Genomic DNA, 13725 nt, shown 5'->3' with positions numbered 1-13725 from the left:
CAAGTGACCACACTCAGATCTTTGAGAGGGGGAAGCAGTCTTCAGGTTGAGCTTTATTAAGGTTCTCATAGGTCTGATTTCTCAGACAGGATAAAGCAAGTCTTATCATGCGCAGAAGGATGCCATTTGTAGGCGCAATTTAGCGACAAGCAACTCTGTTGATTGGGAAATGTGTTCTTGATAAGAAAATAAGGTTGGCGTAGCCATAGGTGATAGATAAATAGTGCAGTAAAGTATTTAATAAACAGATGCTGCTATTCGGCATCTTCGCCATGTGGCCTTCTTTTACTAACGATGCATGCGTGGTATAAAGCCAGCTATAAAGCACTATGAGAAACCCTGCAGGAAAGTTGTATATTTGTACAATGTAAAGCTTCTTTTATGCTGTACGTGGAAATTTGCAACTGCAATTTCAAAAAGCTTTAGCACATGCAGCGTTCACTGTGTAAACAGCCTAGAATGCAGCAGCTACAGAGACTGCTTTTGTTCATAGCTGTAGCATTTTTGTGGTTAATAAAACAGGTTTAACTGCACCTGAACAGCTGTTCAGCTCAAATGTTGAGATATATTTGATAGTTGGATCCTCTTGTCTCAGTACAGTTGTTTGGGTTAGTATCTGAGTGTGATTACTGTTTTTACAATGTTATTTCTTTCACACCTGCCGCTACAATTTTGTGGGTATTAAAACAGGTTAAACTGCACCTGAACAGCTGTTTAGCTTAAAACTGTGAAGTACATAGTAGTGATAGTGATCGACAGATTACTCAACTATCGTAATAAATAATCATAATTAGTTTTAGCCCAAGCTCAATGGGTAGTTTGCTAGATTAGATACACACCTAAAGAGACACACTTTGGGCAATGCGACAAAAAAACTTTGTCTTCTGCATATTAAAACGCAGGGATAGACTATGTTTTCCTTTCAGTGGGCTCAGCTTAACCCCTTTCTGGAAAACTGGGCCTTAAAAGAGTTGAAACTCTCTACTTTCTAAATAGTTCCTCCGGCTAGGTGATCTTAAAGAAAGTGACGGCACTCGTCAGACAGTGTTGCGTTCTGATATTATTTTAAATGGAATTGAAAATCAGTTGGATTGATGGATTTTGTTACGCTGCATAAAGTAAAGCATTCTGTTCTGCTGGCAGTGTGGATCAGTATGGCCTTTGCTGCAAAGGTTGTTTGATAAAGTTCTGTACACCACATTGTGCCACCACATTACAGTTCACCATGGGAGGTGCACACCGGTGGGATTCTGTTGTTCAGTTGGTACAGAGATATGCTAGCATCAGCAAAGAAGGGAAATTCAAAATTACGATCTTGTCTTTACACATAAGTATAATAATACTACCTAAGAACTTTTGTTTTACCTACATTTTTAAAAAAGATATTAAAAATGGTGCCTTAAATTAGGTCACACCTCTTTTTGAGACTGATTTGCATACCTTAATGTTTTAAAATCTTTTTTTTCTAATTACACAAATTATTTTTTTTCTACTAAGACAGAAAGGTAATAGTTGGATCTGTGTACAGTAGGGATGAGTGGAATTATTTTATCACTTCTTTATTTTTATATGTGACCATTGACCTCAGACCAACATTGTCTTATTAGGCAACTAGTGGGATTATTAGTGCTTGGTCAGCGTTTTTATATTTGAAGTTATAATGCCAAACATATCATATGTGATACATTAATTCTTGAGCCCTCCACGTGAGCAGTGTTAGTTTTTTTTTTTTTTTTCTGAAAAACCAAATGTATACCATGAGGTACATGCAGTGCACAGATAATTCAACAGGGGGCAGTAATTTATCCACTAGAGGGCTCTTCAGTGATGCTACAAGATTGCTGTTATTAAGGAACAGGAGGACACAGGTGGTTTTTGAAGAAGAACTTTGCCAATTCTGACAAGGTTAAGGTAAGAAAATCATTATTTTTTATGGAGTATCAATAGGAACAGTTACTGGATTGATGCAATGTAAAATTTCATAATATATGTTTTAGTAAAACCGTGTTGAAAATGATGTATTAAATTTGATACAGCGGGTATATAAGGTCATGTAAATCAATCAATTATCATTTTATTGTGTTTCTTGCATTTTACATAAAAAATATTATTAGCATTAGCTGCTTACTCCAGTGCTAGCCCTTGAGGTGGTTAGCGGCTAATGCTGCTCCAGCAGTGCTAGTCGGGGTTAGCAGCAGGCTACAGGCTGATAATACTCACCTCTGAATGGCGAAAGAGCAATCGCTTAGCGTCTAATGCTAATACTGCTTCAATTACAGGCCTGCAGAACTAAACTGAAACTAGTTTATAATGCTGTACTTCAGCGGAGTGGCTTTACTGCTCCTTACAATTTGACGGGTAAAATTCAAACATAAAGGTGCCCTGCGTTACAAGGCACAATGGTGAATTTGGGAAATTTAAGAATTTTAAGTGTGCCTTATAGTGTGAAAAATACGATAAATGTTTAAATTACTTAAATTGGTACATTTTAGAGCAAAAAAATTGATACTTAACTTTCTGTATCATGATCGATGACTAGTTGAGTGTTGCGATACTACAATTACTAGTAACTTCTTTTTGCTTACTGATTTTTACCGAAAATAAAAGGAAAAATACACAGTAATCTGTTTATTGTTTGTATATGTGTTCTTAGATGGCAAAAAAATACAGTGTTGAAGATGCTTTGAAGAGGATTTTGGATGGAAATTCTATATTCCAAGTGACATCAGAAAATCACATCTACGGTGCTATATGCCAGGAAAACCACACAAGTGGGGGTTCAAGATGTGGGGATGTATCGGGCAAAGTGGCTATCTCTATGATTTTGTCCTGCGTCAAGGAGGAGAAAATCTCGATGAAAAGAAGTCTGATGTTGGTTCTACAGAAGATGTTGTCCTGAAAATGACATCAATCCCTCCAGCAGGAAGAAATCACAACGTTTTTGCTGACAACTTCTTTACATCAGTTCCTTTGGTGCAGCACTTAAAACAAATAGACATCTACTACATAGGCACTGTCCGAATGAACAGGGTGAAGAACTGCCAACTGTTGGATGAGAAAAAACTGAAGACAAAGGGAAGAGGGTCTATGGATTTCAGAGTAAACCAGGAAGACAACATCATTGTAAAATGGTATGACCACAAAGCTGTGAACCTGCTCTCTTCTTTTGTTGGCATTGAGTTGAACCACTGGGCAATGTGAAGCTTTGGGATCAGAAAACATAATGGTTCCCAGACCATATCTTATTGATATGCTATCTGCACTCTACAAGTTCAGCTTCAAAGATGGTACATCTACATTTGGTGGCACACTGTTACAATGGCAGTAATCAATGCGTGGATCCGCTACCAAAGAGACCTGAAAGAGACCTGGCCCTGCAAAGTTTCAGGTGTGGCAGATCATTGTCATCTCTAGAAACAATGCCAACCCCTCACCGGAAGAAGAAAACCCTTGATGCCCCCTGATGTGAGAAAGGACAGCCTTAATCATTTCCCAACATGGGGAAACCTGACAGAGATGCAAGCACTGCATAGACCACTTTGCTTACTGTGAGAAATGCAGAGTGCATCTTTGTCTGAACAAGGACAGAAACAGTTTTCAAGCCTACCACCATGCAAAACGAAAAGGTTGTGAACTGCAAATGAGTAAAAATTACTGAAATGTTACATCTTCCTGATTTCCACCCTGCCAGTTCTGTTGGAGTATTTCACATTCACACACTTTGGAATTCCCAATTTGTTTGTGTATTACTTTTTTAGTTCAAGAAAAAATCATTTTGGACACCCGTTGTGTCAAATATGATTTAAATGTAATCTATATTTTTTGTTTATTCAGAAGGACCAATAAAGGCTCCAGTTTCAAAGAATTTGAATTTTCTGTCACTTATTTAATGGTTTGTGCTTTACACATGGTTAAAGATGTGTATATTTTAAGAGTCATTGTTCATTCCAAAACTACTATAATTGCTTTTGTTCTGTCAGACACGTTTTTCCCATTTAAGCAACTTATTTAATTAAGTGTTGCTCAGTTCTCAAACTGCGTTACCACTGATTAGGAAAAATATATCGGGCACCACTTTGAGAACTGCTGGCTGAGCAGATACTTAGTAGCTGTTAGTAACTGTAATTAGTCTGTAAAAAATAAAAGCTTCCATATGAGTTAGTTATTGGTTTGTTTTAATTTGATAGCAGTAGGGGTGGGCAATATTGCCCTAAAATAATATCACAATATTTTATGCTATTTTCGTGAAAAGATACTCTGAATTAAACACTGAATTAAAAACAATGATTTCAAGAATCACTACTCTAACAAAATGAAAATTTTATGTAGTTATTGCATTCTATATGATATGGCACACCCCTAACTGAGATATAAAAAAATACAAGAATTTGATCAGATTTGTAACAAAAATCAATGATTCAGAATGTCATGATACTAATAAGGCACTCCAAAAATCTCCATGTATCTAGGATTATAGTAAAGTAAATGATACTGGACAGATATAATCTGTCTCTAGTAGATATATAATGGGAAATGAGAACAGTGTGAATTTTTCTTTCACTAAAAACAGCAGAACAGAAGTACCCTGATGTGATAATTAGGGGTGGGTGATATAGCACAATATTTAAGAGTAAAATATCGTTCACGATATTCAAAAATGTTCAAAAATGCGATACTATTGTGTACGATACGATATAGCACACCCCTAGATAGCAGTTATATAAACCTGTGAGGAACCTTGATCCTTAAATGATTTTGTACACACAGTATGAATGAGCAATATGACTTAAAATCAGTATAACAATTCATTATATACTGTACCTCAAGAACGATTCATGAATGATGGCATTTTTGCTTTTCTTATTTAATTTTTTTGTGTTACTAATCATATGGTGGTAAGTTTGTACAGGGAGAGTATCTTAACACACACACACACACACAGTAGGGCAAGTATTATCATTAAAAATAATAATAATACACTGACCGATTGCATTATTTGTCTTTTCCGATACATTTTTGGGTCATATGTTGAGTATAATTCAAGAATTCTATTAAATACTTGTCTATGTAGTTTAAGTGCGCTATTTATTTCAAAGGTTTTAACTTCACTAATCAACGAACTGATGCTAATTTTCCACACAGGTAACTTCTTCTCATTTGTTTACTTCATTCACAAGTAAAGATGTGGGGAAAGTATATCCTACTGTATTTTTCCCACTTTAAGGCGCACAAAATCCTTTTAATTTTCCCAAAAATCGACAGTTCAGTATTAGCATTAGCCGCTAACTGCAGTGCTAGCCCTATATTGGACTGTAGTCTGCGTGTTTATCGTGCTAAAACAAGCTACGTGGGACGGAGCGCTAGTTAATAGCGCTCTGAGTTACCAAAACACTCAGGGTTCCTCAGTCTGTCGCTATTGGGTGGCGTTTAATAGCGCTAAGCGCTGCTAACCGCACTTCTGCTAACCGCACTTCTGCTAACCGTGGCTAGCGCTGCTGCTAACTGTGCTAAAATATTGGAAATCTAAGCTCACCGAAAATAAACGAAAGCACTTTACTTACCCAAATAAACAGTTTTCAGGAGAAATCTGTGTAGATTAACATCCATCACTCGTTTGCCTTTTCTAAGAATTACAGTCTGTTGGAGGATCTGCTAGAAAGCATTTAGTATTTGCTGTTTTTAGAAATACAGTCACTGAACAGAGGTGCAAACAATTTTTCTACCCCCATTGCCTGCATTAGCCAATAAAAGAAAATGGACAGAAAAACAAGTGGATGGCAACTAAATGCTGAAATTATGTGACCCAAAAGGGCAGAAAACCTAAATAAGTAAGATTGCTTTTTTTTTTTTTTTTTGGACTGCTCAAATGTTAAATGTAACTGGGCAATAAATATTTTTAAATTAGTAACTTTTTTTTAACATTTAGCCTATTTAATGTATGTAGTGCAAAAACAAATTGGTATGCAACTTTTTATTGATTATTAATTAATTGACAGCTTCGGGTAACCAGCGTAAGCCTGTTATTTTTTGATCAATCTTTGTAAAACTGGACTGCTATTCAACACCTGAATCTGAATATCAAAAGGTTTTATGAGTGATTAATAAACATTTATCCAGGATAGAATTAGAACAACTCTGCATAAACCCCTTTAAACGTACCAGTACAGCTGAAGTATGTTTTACTGACATCTTGATCATAGCAGGAGTGTTTCTGCTGCATATTTTGTTCTTAAAGTGAGATTGTTACCGTTTTTGTGAGGAAAAATGTTGCTTCAGGAGACATCGCAATCTGTTAACATACGTGCTTAGATAACATACTAGACTATAGTAAATGATACCTGTAAAATATGGCGGTAGCGTACCAAGATTTTTGTGTGAAAACACTATTGAACAGAGGGATACCAGTCAGCTCGTTGGACACTGAATGCTGAAAGCAAAGACGGTAAGTTTTCATTCTCAAAAAAAAAAAAAAAATGTTTTCTTGATCAGTAATGCGTTGCTAGTATTGATGTTGGTGTATGTAGGTGTTGTGTAGGTTCTGTGTGGTTAGGTATGTGTGTAAAAAGACATGCAGGCTAGTTCTAGTGAAAAGAGTAACCTCGCTGCCCTGGCATGTGTGTCAAATTCCTGATTAAATAAATTGTTCATGTATAAAAGTGGTTTGGTGTGAGAGACGGTGTACAATTTCAATATCAATTTTATATATATTTTTTTTCATATAAACACTGTTGGTGAGTAAAAAATGCTATATTAAATGTTGCAATTATAAATTAAAATGTTAAAACCATTGTAAACCCTGGTTTCAGCACTGTAATCAATTTCACACCAAACCAGCACTGATTAATAACTGTTAATGCCTTAATGGTCAGTGGAATTTACATTTACTTGAACTTGGCTTGGCCTGCTAGCTAGTTATCTATTATCAGATAAGAACATTATTTTGCTTTTAAACTTGTGCTGCACGACACTGAGAGTAAATATATGAAAACATACATAGTAACAACTATTTCTCCAGAAATGGCATGAATGAGGTTATGATATTAATCCACTCTGTATGTCTTGATGTCTTTAAGTGATATTGTTCAGATAATGTGGAACTTATCGATACATTATGTAAACAGAACTATTGTGACATAAAATCACAAAAAAAAACCACATTAAATCATAGAATCTCCTTTAGATAAAATGTTTATGTATCCCAATATTTCTGCCTGTATAGTAAATGTAATGTTTGTTGTCAAGCAACAGCAAAAAATATATAAATTGATGAGATTATTGAGATTATATATATATATATATATATATATATATATATATATATATATATATATATATATATATATATATATATAGATGATCTATTGTGCAGCCCTAGTTACTACAGCATTATGCTTCTGTGTGTGTGTGTGTGTGATCATTTGCTCTTTTCTCTTTTCAGATGCTTCGCAGAAACAGACGTAGAGTAGAGGTATATACACACTTCTGTATATATTCATCATTAATCTCAGAGCCAAACTACTATCAGTAGAATTTATAAAGTATATTGACCTGATGAGTGACTGCAGTACTGCAGTAGTTTTATGTACAGTGAACTGGTCATTATTCTAAAAGCAGAATTGTATAGATTTAATACTGTAATACAATATCCAAAACATGTTTTTTATTTTTTATTTTAATTAAACCTATCTACATTTTTTTTTCAGTTTTACTTTAAATTTAAAGCAGATTTGTTTTCTGACTATTTCTATACAATTAAAGCTAAAATTTCCTAACCTCTTCTTTAAAGTCAAACTTTAAATTTCTTTACACTTTAAAAATAAAGATAAAGTTTCTCATTTTTTTTCCTTAACATTTACAGCTAAATTTTTCTTGCATGTTCTTTACAATAAAAGCTAAAATATTATAACATTTTTCTTTACAATTATTGGTCAAATATTTTTCTTTACAAATAAAGCAAAAAAATTGAACTTTTTCTTTAGTCAAAGTTAACATTTCTTTATTCTTTAAAATTTAAGCTAAATTGTTCTACTTTCTTTCTTTAAAGATTTTTTTCTTTTCAATTAAAGCAAACATGTTTTGTACAATATATATGTAAATTTTAATCTGAGGACACAGAGCACTACACGTTTGCCAATTCTTCAATTTTTAAAATTTTCTTACTCTGAATGTAATTTTAATTATTTTTCATTTATTCATTGTTTATTCAGCCCAGCATGGATGGAATTTCTACAGAGAAAAGCTTCATGGTGGAGTCCCTCTTGAAATCGTGCAATTTCAGACAAAAACTGAGGTACTTTTTATGATTTATGCTTTATGTTGCAGTTTGTTATTAATATGTGTATTTGCAGAGTACAGGTTTTAAATGTTTGTCGTTCACAGGTACAACGTAAGTGTGGAAGAACTCAAGCGCCGGGTTGGACCACCTGAGTTCATGTCAATAAATGGGCTTGTGTCGCATCTTCGGACGTCTCAAAGCAATAAAGTCTCCCTGAGGAAAGTGTTAACAGATGTGGGGGTAGTTCCGTCCCAGTCTACTCGCCTTACATCCCTGTGTTCCAAACTAACAGAAGGTATTGTTTTTTTACAGTACAACATTTAATCTTTTTTTTTTTTATTATTTTTATTAATGAATATCGCCACTGTCATGTTAGTTAAAAGCGACTTTCTAATGTTTTACATGTGTGTAAATACACTCACATACACATTGCATACATTAATGCAAAAATAGCTGCACCCAGAAAGAAGGGAAGGTTTACAATGCTATTCAAAAGGGAGATAGCAAGAAGTTACCAGGATGGTTCCTAATGGTGCCCTGCGATAATCCATCCCTTGCAGCACTAATTTTCACACAATTCCAGCTCGTTCAATAGCATCCCACACATTTTTTAATAAGGGATAGGTCTGGCGATGCAGCTGATGACTGTATACAAAAACATTAATAAACAGACTGTTTAGATAATTTTGGAAATGTTGTCTTTGCAGATGAGGCCGCAGACCTGGCAACGGACCTAGAAAAGCTTGCGTGCAATTTTATTGATTTTAAAATGGCTGCTGAGGCTCGGCGGTCATCCGGAGATAAGACGACAGAATTGTCGAGAACAAAAGCTTTTCGGTTTGTAAACGCGATTTTCATAGTTTTTTTGTGTATAACAAGAAGGCAATGAGTTGTTTCTTTGCTGTGACTGATAGAAGTTTGTGTTCATAAGCATGTTGTAGCCTCACGGCATTGGCCAGCACTAGTCTGGATCACTTTCCCCATCTTAAACACACTCATTGCCTAAATAACCCTATTTGCCCATCAGTATTTGCTAAGATTAGCTGAACTGTTCAGGAGACACTGAGCAGCTTTAGCATCTGTCTTGTAGGCCTTCTGGGCTCAGTTTTGCACATAGAGCTATAGAAGCTATAGAAGGTTTTATAATCCTGCTATTGTGTTCCATACCTGGCAACCCGTAGTGTGGAAATAGAACTGTGAAATAATGGTTAGAGCAGAGTGTGAGATCAGAGACCGGCCTAAGAACATGCTGGCCTAAGCACTACTGTAAAGAGATGGCCAAGTTTAAATGTAGCGTTTTTTTTTTAAGCAACAGTGCCAAAGGTTTTTTTTTTTTTTTTTTTTTTTTTTTTTTTTAAGCAGTAGTATTTGAGCAGTGTCTAATACTGTTTTTTTTTTTTGTTTTTTTTTACTTTTCCGAAAACGAGTGGTCTGGTAGGTTTGTTGGATATAATTGCTGTCTACATTTTGACAGTATTTCATAAAATAAAAAAATGTATTTAAAGTAACCTGCATTAAAAGTACTTAATGCTCTGTGCAATTACTCATTCTCACTAGAGAGGTCTCCAAATCCCTAAAACTTACACACTGTTGCTTTAATATCTAATAAACACATCTGCATCGTTATATCAGATGCTACAAATATTTTAAGACATTTTGCTTCTTTAAATATCACATTTTATAGTCCCTGTACTTGATTGTGAATTTTCATTATTTTTTTGCTTTTTTCTTACAGAGAATTCTTGGCCCAAACTAAAAAAGCACTGATTCCATTCATGAGCTGGTATGATACAGTAACTCATGGTCTGGGTCCAAAGGCTTTTGGCATCACTGTACAGATCATGGACACATACTTGAACCAAGTAATACAGCAGCTCTCAGAGGATCTGGGAAGCTAATATAAATGGACAGACCATCTGCACACAGTTTGATGGACGTACCAGACTGATCTTTAAAAAAAAAAAACACGTCAGTCAATTTTTTGTACACTTTTGTTTGCTATTTTTATTTCATATTGAAATAACACTATAGTATTCATCATAATAAAATGATTTGCACAGGTAGTCAGTCGTGACTTATCATTAGTGTTTTTTTAATTATTTATTTGTTTATTAATGTTTTTGATTATTTTTGTATACATCTCTTATTAACTTTCCTTAGGTCTTCTGCACGCTGTGTAAATTTTACCCCAAAAAGTTTAACTCAGATTTTGTGTTTCAGGAATTTTCCTGGTCTGTAATCAGAAAATTAGGAGTGCCTGTCACGTGGATGTGTATAAACATTTTAGTTATTTAGTAAATATGGCTGAATTGTACCATGATTACCTCAGTGCTATTCCAGTGTACATTATAGTTCAAAGTATTTGTGGACAGCCATTGTCCATCTTCTCCTCTGCTGTGACTGATAGCAGTTTATGTTTGTAAGCATGTTGTAGCCTCATGGCATTAGCCAGCACTAGTCTGGGTCACTTTACTCATCTTAAAAACACTCATTGCTTTAACAGCCCATTTGCTGGTTGTGATGAATTAGCTGCCTAGCTGAGATTTAGCTACGTGTTAACCAGTGCTAAACTGTTCAGGAGACACTTAGCATCTGTCTTGTAGTCCTTCTGGGCTCAGTCATAGAGCTCATAGAGCTCTTGAAGATCTATGAAGAAGGATGCCAAATCTACAGCATACTGTGTTAACCTGCTATTGTTTGCCATACCTCAGTCAGATTTCTTAATCTAATTATTAAACCTTGCTAAAGCTTGAGGGTGTTTTCACAGCTGTAGTTTGTTTCTGTAGTTTGTTTCGAAGATGCATCAGAATGCACAACAACAAACCATGTGAGCACATTCCCTCTGAAAGTTGGTCAGAGCTGTCTTGGGCGGGGCTAGAAAGTAAACGCAGAAAGGTCCTGTGTTCTTGACTAGCCTGTAAATATGCGCAGTGTTAAGCTGCTGTAACACTAACTGCAGAAAACTGGCAGCAATTTCAATGGCATGGCAGCGTAGACAATTTGTTTTTGTGTAGTTGCATTGGTAAACAGAGTTGCGCCAGCATGAGCAGTAAGCCCTGCATATACAGTGTTCACCGTAAAAACAGCTCATCATTGAGCAGAAGCAAGGGCAGCATTTATTTATTTATAGCTGTAGTAAATACCTGGGTGGTAAATCAGGTTAAACTGCACCTGAACAGCAGTTTAAGCATGAGGAGTATATTTGATAGTTGGTAAGGATTGAACAAAATGAACTAAACTCCTTTTTTAACTAGACCAAATAGTGTTGGTGTGAAAACTCAAAATGTGCTGTTTACATGACTACATGAATAGTTAGATAACTGCAGTAATCGTATTATGAACATGATTGTAAATGCACTCAATGATTGACCATGTGATCCAGTATGAGTGACTATATAGTGTGTATGTGTGTGTGTGTGTGGTGTATAGCATAGTTTATCTAAAAAACGTTAACTCTTGCCATAAAAAAAATATAATTGTGAAATAAATAAATAAATATGGTCACTGTTTCCTAAGCTTGTTTTTGGGACGCCGCTACTTACTACCTTGGACGATTTCGCTCTCGAATTCATTTTACTCCAGCACATTCTGCTCATTAGTTAGTTGTCAGGATCTTCATGAGCTAGATGTAAAAATGGTTAGGACAGTATATAGCCTAGCAGTGTTTCGTGCTAACTAGAGGTTTTTGTTTCAGATTATGGTAGGAAAACGTAAAATTAAGAAGGCTAATTCTGCCGCTCACCCAGCCAAAAAAAGGAGTAAAGGTAAGGCTTCGTCCTGATAACTAATATATTTAATATTATTTTTTATCATTATTGTTATTTGACATTAAATGCGATAAATAACTTGTTTATTCATTGTTATTTTAGGCCAGCTGACTGTCAAACCATTTCAGTGGAACAGAAGAATGAGCCCAGAAGAAGAGGAAGATAAAGAAGCGGAACAGAGCAAGGGAGCGTATAAAGTATTGGGACGTTTGACGGTCCAAAAGAAACACTACTGGGTTAAACGTGATGAAGTGGAGAGGCGAGTCAAAGGAGAGAATATGTCAACCAACGTCTTCCGGTCTTTATTGAGGGTTGGTATATATATTTTTAAATAAGTACTAAACTTTTCACACTACCCTTTGGCCTGGCTGTTAGCATCTTGGATATCTTGCTTCCACTTTTCCATGCCTAGCTGCTGTGTTTGTTAGCATTGTGTCTTTAGACTCGCTAAGCCCAGCTGTTAGCATCATGGAAACACAAACACTCCAGTCTTGCCGATACTGGCTGGGTTGTGTACTTTACTCCATCTTCATGCCTTCTGGCATGCACATTGTTGTGAGGCTACAGGGTGAGACTATACACAAAAGGTGGATTTTTTTCTCTGATCAGAAGGCCTTTGCTCCGCTACATCTTAAAATATAAAGATATGAAATTTCTAATATGCAGTCAAAATGGAGTTAAAATCCATGTTACTCAATATTCAAACTCACATTTTCATAGGTTGCAAGAAAAGACCTTCCCAAAGACGTCCTAAACCAGCCCAAAAGTGCCAAAACTAGGGTCTCAGTCTTCAGCGCTCTAACCGAAGGAGAGGCCCAGGACCTGGCTGAAGGTTTTGGAGCGGCGCTAATGAGGCACGTACCCAGGTATCACCTTCTGGATGGAATTCACGAGGTGGATATAGCCGCTTCACAGTAAGTCTGTTTCTGTGTAGGTCACACTTGAGCTACAGTATCTGTGATGTATGTTCAGACTGCAGGCAAATCAGATTTGCTTCTCAAATCAGATCTTTGTGGATTTTATTTGCAAGTGATCAGAACAGATTTACATGTCCAGACATCACAAGCCTATTTGCATGGGTTGGTTTGGTAAGGATGTAGGCTGCAGTAACTTGTAGCCATGCTGTAATCAACTCATCGTTTTGTGCACTTGTACATCTAAAGTTTATTACATTAGCAGCAGTTTCTCAACAAGATGGATAATAGAGCACTCATAGCTTTGGTGTGCACCATTTAAAAATGAGCGAAATACGTCAGTAAGGAATTTTTCATATTTGCAGCCAAAGTTTGTTGTGTTGCAAGTGACGCAAAAGGGCATTTTGAAATGCACTTTGTAATTTGAGCGTCCAGAGCATCCAGGCTCCAGAAATCCAATTGTAATCATATTTCTTTTTTTCGCTGTCTAGACAATGAAAATCAATCCAAATTAGGCCAATCGCAATAATTACATTATCGACTTATCGTACAATAAATGAACACGACATCAATATGTTTTACACCTCTCATTCTTGTCTGCTGCATTTGTTTGCATGAAGAAGGCTCCACACACATATCCATACAACAGTTTTTCTGCTGCTGTAGTCTTTCACTACTATCCTTAATTCAAGCTATACACATACAATTGTAAATTTATCATTTAAAAAACAAAAAAAAAAAAAAAAAACAAGTGGCAGGCCTGATCTGA

General features: G+C 35.7%; 3 protein-coding genes across 3 annotated transcripts in view; 2 read left to right on the top strand and 1 right to left on the bottom strand.

The window, feature by feature from the left end:
- myog (myogenin) overlaps nucleotides 1-13725 on the bottom strand; it is a 61191-nt gene that overhangs the window by 32093 nt on the left and 15373 nt on the right. The gene's annotated exons all lie outside the window — the stretch shown is intronic.
- si:ch211-86h15.1 (uncharacterized) overlaps nucleotides 1-13725 on the top strand; it is a 29672-nt gene that overhangs the window by 6653 nt on the left and 9294 nt on the right. The gene's annotated exons all lie outside the window — the stretch shown is intronic.
- Nucleotides 49-11963, top strand: LOC103038137 (transcription factor AP-2-alpha). The gene is made up of 6 exons (XM_022682700.2): nucleotides 49-6442; nucleotides 7439-7468; nucleotides 8208-8290; nucleotides 8380-8570; nucleotides 8983-9112; nucleotides 10011-11963. Exons 1-6 carry the CDS (start codon nucleotides 6425-6427, stop codon nucleotides 10171-10173), a joined length of 615 nt encoding a protein of 204 aa, XP_022538421.1. The 5' UTR covers nucleotides 49-6424; the 3' UTR covers nucleotides 10174-11963.

This window comes from Astyanax mexicanus, chromosome 24, assembly GCF_023375975.1.
Source record: "Astyanax mexicanus isolate ESR-SI-001 chromosome 24, AstMex3_surface, whole genome shotgun sequence".
In the NCBI taxonomy this organism is placed as follows: domain Eukaryota; kingdom Metazoa; phylum Chordata; class Actinopteri; order Characiformes; family Acestrorhamphidae; genus Astyanax; species Astyanax mexicanus.
Note: the sequence above shows the minus strand (reverse complement) of the source record. Positions and strands in the feature narration are given on the sequence as shown.